The 7635-nt window shown below is 50.6% G+C and overlaps 1 protein-coding gene across 1 annotated transcript; it reads left to right on the forward strand.

The window, feature by feature from the left end:
* Positions 1–572: 572 nt before the first annotated feature.
* On the forward strand, positions 573–7407 carry LOC310818437 (prospero homeobox protein 1-like; the record flags this gene model as incomplete). Its single annotated transcript, XM_083689382.1, has 3 exons — positions 573–2603; positions 6969–7076; positions 7315–7407. The coding sequence occupies 3 exons, from the start codon at positions 573–575 to the stop codon at positions 7405–7407; spliced, it is 2232 nt and encodes a 743-aa protein (XP_083545508.1).
* Positions 7408–7635: the final 228 nt, after the last annotated feature.

Below are 7635 nucleotides of genomic sequence, written 5' to 3' on the forward strand. Positions count from 1 at the left end.
CTTTGTGCTCCGTGGGAACTGGTTCAGTGTCGCGCTGTGTGTGACAGGGGACAGGGTAGAATGTAGGACTTTGCCCTGGAATGCAAAGCCAAGGCCTAATTCTGACCCCATCACTCCTGTTCAATTTCCTCTACTGTCATTGGTTAATGCTGTCTAAATGTAATCATGGTTGCCGTTGCTGCCCTTGTAGAAACGCACAGGGATTACCCACTGTCTTGAGGTAAACCTGTATCGTTTTGATACATAGGGATAATGTTCAGTGGGATAATGTCATACTCTGGGGCAGTGCTATTTGACTATCTCGATCAATCATGGTAGGAATGTTTTTGCAATGTCATTTGCAAATATAATAAACTGGCAACATACAGGTGACTAAAGCATTACACAGTGTAGGTTACTTGCAAAGCTGTGCTATCGAGCAACAATAGTCATATTTTGAGGGAAATTATCAATCATTTTTCATTAATCATAACTCCTTTTTATTGTGTTCCTGTGTTTACTAGGCACCCAGAATCCTTCTAGGTCCTAGAGGAGTGGCTTTGTGGGATATGGCCCAATAGCAGCAGGCGGTGATGCCGGACCATGACAGCGACTCCCTCCTGAGCAGACAGACCAAGAGAAGACGAGTGGACATCGGCGTTAAGAGGACCGTGGGCAGTACCGCCTCCCTTACCTCCAGCGCAGCAGTAAACGCCACCGCCGACAACATCGCCCGCGCCAAAGCAGCCATTTTCGGTGCCATGAACTCTATGAACTCCCACCACCACGGGTCAGACGCAGACTCCATGGAATGCTCCGTGGTGCAGCCGCACGGCGGCCCCGGGGTCGTCTCGGCCAACGACAGCGAGTCCAAGTCCAACGTCCTCCGGAAGCTCCTGAAGAGAGCCAACTCGTACGAGGACGCCATGATGCCCTTCCCCGGCGCCACCATCATCTCCCAGCTCCTCAAGAGCAACATGGCCAAGAACGGAGGAGGAGGAGGAGGAGAGAGGGGGGAGAGAGGAGACGGAGGGTTCCCCGGGTCGGGACTCTCCAGCGGGGGCTCCGAAGCCCCCCAGGAGGACGCCTGCAGTAACTCGTCCCAGGACAGCCCCCAGGAGTGCCTCTCCCCCTTCGGCCGCCCCCCGGCCCTGGGCGCCTTCGACCTGGAACGCCTCAACGACGAGCACCTGAGGGCCAAGCGCGCCCGCGTGGAGAACATCATCCGGGGCATGAGCCACTCGCCTAGCGTGGTGGTGCCCTCGGCACGCCACTCCGGCGACAGGGACCGCGAACGGGAACAACGGGACCGCGAGCGGGACCGCGAGGTGGACAGGGACGGGGAACGGGACATGGAGATGAGCTGCCCCCCTCAGCAGCAGCAGCAGCAGCAGCAGCAGCAGCCGCCCAGCCCCCGAGGCGGGAGCGGCGAGGTGTGCAGCCGGGAGAACAAGCGCAAGCAGCGTCTGCCCCAGCAGCAGCAGCAGAGCTTCACCCAGCTGGTGTGCCAGCGCAAGGAGCAGAAGCAGGAGGAGCGGAGGCAGCTCAAGCTGCAGCTGGAGGACATGCAGAAGCAGCTGCGCCAGCTGCAGGAGAAGTTCTTCCAGATCTACGACTCCACCGACGACTCGGAGCACGACCTGGCCCACGACCTGGCCAACGACCTGGGCAACATGTCCGAGGACAGCGCCGGCAGGTCTGACGCGGGCGGGGACGAGAGGGGAGGCGACCGGTCCGACAATGAGATGTCGGACCTGGACCCGGGACACTTCCTGGACCGGGCCAGGGCGTTGCTCCATCAGCAGGCCCTGCTAGCGGAAGGGGACAAGCCCAGGAGAGAGGGCCTGATCCGGGGGAAGGGCCCCGGCGGCCCGGCCTCCTCCTCCTCCATGCACGCGGAGGGCAAGCAGCTGGCCGAGACCCTGAAGCAGGAGCTCAACTCAGCCATGTCCCAGGTGGTGGACACGGTGGTTAAGGTGTTCGCCAAGCCCCCGCGCCCCGCGCCCCCACAGGCCTTCCCCCCTCTCCCCATGCCCTCAGAGAGGTTCGGCATCAACGGCGAGAACCCCAACTTCCACACAGCCAACCAGCGGCTGCAGTGCTTCGGCGATGTCATCATTCCCAACCCCCTGGACTCGTTTGGCGGCATGCCAGTGCCCGGCGCCAACGACCAGACGGAGGCGCTGCCCCTAGTGGTCAGGAAGACTCCGTCAGAGCACCACCACCACCACCATCAGTCCTCGGCCGTGGGGGCGCACGGGGGACACCACCACCCCTCCCTGCACCCTTCCTCCCTCTCCGCATCCATGGGCTTCAGCCCTCCCTCCTTCCGCCACCCCTTCCCTCTCCCTCTCATGGGCTACCCCTTTCAGAGCCCCCTGGGCCCTCCTTCGGGGGGCTACCCTGGCAAGGATCGCTCCTCCCCGGACTCCATGGACCTGTCCCGGGAGACCACCAGCCTGCGGACCAAGATGGCGTCCGGCCACCACCTGGGGCACCACCACCGGTCGATGTCGCCTGCCCACCCCGGGAGCACAGCCGAGGGGCTCTCCCTGTCCCTCATCAAGTCCGAGTGCGGAGACCTCCAGGACATGTCCGACATCTCGCCCTACTCAGGCAGCACCGTATCCTTTACCACATAATAGAGTCTTTCTGTGTGTGTGTGTGTGTGACAGATAATGCTCCTGATTATTTTTATTTTTTTTATATAGCTGTTAACAATTTATCAGTCTTATTACACATATCTCTCCATATGTTTTTTGCCCAACTCAACTCTAGGTTTACCTTTGTTTCCTGTTGCTTTATTTCTATCTCTAATTTCTTAGTTGTTAAAAGCACTCTAGGCACCTATCACATTACCCTGTGTGAGATAATGTCCCCCTGACATTTTCTAGCCCCGATTCTCATTTTAAACATGTCTCAGAGAGCGGAGAGAGAGAGAGAGAGAGAGAGCAAGTAGAACATAAATACAATGGCAGTCTATATGGTCCCCTACAGTTTAACCCCTGTATGGCCCTATCGTGCCCTGAGGATAAATAGGCCATACGCTTTGGGAGGCTCAAATGTACCCCATGGGGAGTTGAGCCTAATGGCCTAAACTAATACACGCAGACCCCCCCCCCCCCTTCCTGTACCTGGTGTTTTACCACCTCAGCCTCTTACCATTCAACTTTCTTTACCTCATAAAACTTTCATTGATGACGCCTTAGTAGCAGTAACTATGAGTGATGACTCAACTGTCAACACTCTGACAAATGATATGGGTGACTCTAAAATGTGTCTGACAGTGGTTTTGGCGATTGCAATTAGTGAGGGTTTAATGTGAGTGTGTTTTGGAAAGAAAGTGTTTGTGTGTTTGTGCTATGATTGCCTCAGGGCTGTTTCTGCCTTTGTGTTTGTGGTGTGTGTGTGTGCGTATGTGTGTTGTGTTGTGTTGTGTTGTGTTGTGTTGTGTTGTGTTGTGTTGTGTTGTGTTGTGTGTATGTGGTGTGTGTGTGTGTGTGTGTGTGTGTTCTGTCATGGTGTGTGTTTGTGGTGTGTGTGTTTGTGGTGCGTGTGTGTGTTGTGTCATGGTGTGTGTGTGTGTGTGTTTGTGGTGTGTGTCACTGAGAGAAAGGGTTCGCCTGAGGACTCAGTAAAGATGTGTGTTTATGACTGCCTGTGTCTCTTATCATCCTCGCCATTGTAAAAACGAACAATCGTCGTCATTTCTTTTATTTTTTCCTTTTTTCATTTCATAAAGATCTGTCAACAGCCCGGGGGGCCCTTCGGCTGTTGCTTGGCAGCCAAATACTTATTTTTTTTTTCTCTCTCTCTCTCCTTCCCTCTCTTTTCTTTGAAGCGGACGTTAACAGGTGTTTGCGGCGAGCTGTTTGTCATTCATTACCTCGCCTTGTCTTGTCTTCTGACCCAAGGGTGAGCGCTTTCCAGAGATCCATAATCCTCTGCCTCACTGTCGCTCCCGATGGGGGGATGAAAAGAAAAAGAGAGAGAGAGTCAGAGAGAGAGAGAGAGAGAGAGAGAGGATAAAACAATTAAACAATAACCGCATATGGCAGATGCGGTTGCCTCTATTGTGGCATTTATAATTTTAGGTTATTAACAGATGTACTCCCCTGAATGGGAAGAATAGTTAGAACAACGTGTCTGTATGTTTGAAGTTTTTCTTTGAATATTTTTTCATGACAGGTTAATTTCACAGGCTATACAGTACATCTACATGGTAGTTTTAGAAGTTATTTGTAATAGTAAGCTTATCATGAATACATGCAAAACATTTATTTTATTTTTTTACACAATTTAGTGTTTTAGTCCATTCTGTCTAAAGTGACACCTGTTTGTACTACATTAACAATCGCACTAGATAACATAGTAATGTTAGTAGTGATAGAAGTAATTGCAGTATTAGTACTGATAGAAGTAATTGTAGTATTAGTAGTGATGGAAGTAATTGTAGTATTAGTAGTGATGGAAGTAATTGTAGTATTAGTAGTGATAGAAGTAATTGTAGTATTAGTGCTAATAGTAGCCCTGAGAGCTAAAGCCAGCACAGATTGTCAGACATTTTGTGGGGTGCATTAAGTTCACCCGCGTTCGTGAGCGTAGCGTGACAGATGGCTGCCATCAATTTCCCCATGTGTTCTCAGACTCTGAATACGTTGTCCTTACACCTGGAATCAGGGAATGGAGCATCTATTTCCTCTCATGACTTTGGGGTTTTGGGGAAGTGCTGTTGAGAATGATGATGTCTTGTCAGATGTGCTCAGCTAACACAGGGCCAGCTGGTGCAAGGGCACCATCATGGCAAAATAATAGCCCCGTCTCACCCCCAAGTCCAATCACTATTACATTTGCAAGCTGTGAGAGAAATGAATTAATCAAGACTCATATAGTTCCTTTATTATCATGATGGAAAGAGAGATGACTTTTTGGTCTATAGGTTTGTTTGAGACTACGGAGAGAAACAAATCGCTTTATTTCATGTTTACATTGAATGTGTCTCTGTGGTTCTTTGTTTGGATTTTTATTGCTATAGAAAAGTGTGCTCTTGTTGGGAAAGCCCTGCCTTTCCACCAAAAAGCCACTTTGCCGGACTTGAAGAGAGCAGCTTCCCTCTCTGCCTCTTTTCCAGTTTCCCTCTCTCTCTCTCTCTCTCTCTCTCTCTCTCTCCGAATGGGCATTGTATCCCTGGCTCTGGGAGCAGATGGTGTGGTGTGGAGAGTGGAGTGCTGCTCTTTTGGCCAGGCCTGTCAGAGAGGGGCTAGCCTGCCAGGGTTTCCCCCCTAAGGCCCTTGCCTATAGAGCTCCATACAGCTCTCTCCCTCTCCCTCTCTCTCTCTATCTCTCTCTCTCTCTCTCCCCCTCTCTCTCCCTGAGCCAGTATACAATAGAGAGCCTGGAACTGGAAGACCTGATCCCAGCATGGTTCAGCAGTCTTTGGCTTTGTAAAAAGGGGGAACCCTGAGTCACCCTGAAGTCAAGGGCAATCCAATCTAGCAGCTGATGCTTTTGCCTCGCCGCTAACCGCAAAAAAGTCCTGGTTACCGTAATGATTGTAATAATGCCGCACTGTGAAATGGAAAGATGTTTTAAAAGCGTGCGACAGTGCCGAATTACGGTGCAATCCGGGCTTCGTCCAGTCCAAAATGGACTTTTCTTGGACGTTTCTTTCACGGCTCAAGAGATGCTTGTTTCTAGTTGATGAAAGACCTGGTTGGAAGCTGCAGTGGGTTTTATGTATAACATAACCCCCCCCCCGCTCCATCATCTCCTCTTTCCACTGTCTTAGCCCCAGATTGATATCGGATGCATTATACGGCCGTTAATTCACCGTGGAAATGGTTTGGGCCAGTCCACGGCGCAGATGTGTTCCAGGGAAGCGCAGCCCATCGCTGGCTAGGTTCAGTCCCTCTTCTCCTCCTCCTTCTCCTCCTCCTCCTCCTCCTCCTCCTCCTCCTCCTAACTCCCAGCGTTTGGCAGCACCGGGGATGCCGGGAGGGGAGGGGAGGAGCAGGAGGAGGAGGAGGAGGAGGAGGAGGAGGAGGGGGATGTAATTGGGGTTGGAACGGTTCTGTCATTCAAGGTGCACCCCTCCCCACCCCCCCCACCCCCCACCCCCCCAACCCCCCCGCTATCTTTCTCCAGAGACCCCTTGCCTTGGAAGCCTCAATCCTAAAATCTGTGATGATTATATTCCAGTCGAATAAGGTCTACAGTAGGTCTTTATTGTACAGAGAGGGTGTACGTAAGGGCCATGTTAGGATTATCCCATAGATCTTTTTTTTTTTACACTCATTTGAAGCCAACATGGGTAGATGCTGTTTTAGCTTGGCATGTCTTGTCGCCAACCCATTAGGCCTCCTCCCTCATAACCCGTGTTAACTGCTTTCTTTGTCTGTGATATGCAAATGTCTCCCTTTTTTCTTCTTTTGGGTGGAGGTTGGGGGGGGGGGGGGGGGAGTTGGAGGGAGGGGGGTGGGGGTTGGGTGGGTGGGTGGTGGTTGGGGGGGGGGTGGCGTTTGCTTACTTTGACTGTGAAATGAGCTCCTTATGTAAAGGCACAGGCTGTAGCGCTGGCCAACGTTTTATTTACCGTGACACTCTCACACCTGATACGAAGGAGGATGCTAATCGCAAGCAAATGGCTTGGCACTGGTTCACTCTCTACACCCCCGAGCAACTGATTCAAGATCAGTCCTATGCTTATTAAACTCCAACTCAAAGTAACTCTTAGAACCTACATAACATGAATTATATCAGATGTGGTTCAAGGGAAACAAAGAAAAAAAGAAAGAAATTAAAATAGCTAACTAGCTAATAATTACACTCTAAATCCACTGTTATTAATACCACATTAGAAATACTGATCAACCAAAAGTTCCTGTTCAAAAATACCGAAATCATCGAGATGCCTTTTTTATGGTCGTCCATTTTAGCAACCATTTTCCCTCCAAAAAGTAGTTCATTTCCTTGACGGCGGACATTTTCAGATCCAGGAGGGCCTCTCTCCTAACCACCTGAAGAAGGCCAAGCTCATGTTCTTCTACGCTCGCTACCCCAGTTCCAACATGCTCAAGATGTTCTTCTCTGATGTCAAGGTGAGTCCCAGCCCTTGCCCTCTCACCTTTTGACCTTTCACCTTTCCACCTATGTCATCATCAGAGGAAATAGTGACAGTGATCTAAGGTCTTCTTTTTTTTTTACCTTCTCCCTTCTAATTGATTAAGGTTAGGATTTTGGGATTTTAGGACATTATGCACCAACTTCTCCGTGGTGGTTCAAGGAAAAAGTACTGGCACTGTGTACCTGTAGCTGTCTCTATGGTTACCTGTCCAGGTGTGTTCAAAGCCGTCTGTGTGTCTGTCCTTTATCTTCCCAGCCGAGGTGACTGTCCTTGTCTCCAGTGACAACCGTAAGGGCAGATTATGACGCCTTGTCTTTTTTTCTCTGCCCGGTTGTTTCTTTTTGTCCTGCCTGTGCTTTGACTTCAGACTACCGTTAAAAGGGGAAGTTAAGTAAAGAGGTTATTTGATCATCTGACTTCTCTCGGAACTGTTCTTCCGGGATAGTGCTGTAGTACTAATGTGATTTGCCTACTGTTCATGCATGCTGAATGATGAATGGTCTGTGTTTGTGTGTCTTGCTGAAAGGCGAGGT

This window comes from Argentina silus, assembly GCF_951799395.1.
Source record: "Argentina silus genome assembly, chromosome: 17".
NCBI lineage: Eukaryota > Metazoa > Chordata > Actinopteri > Argentiniformes > Argentinidae > Argentina > Argentina silus.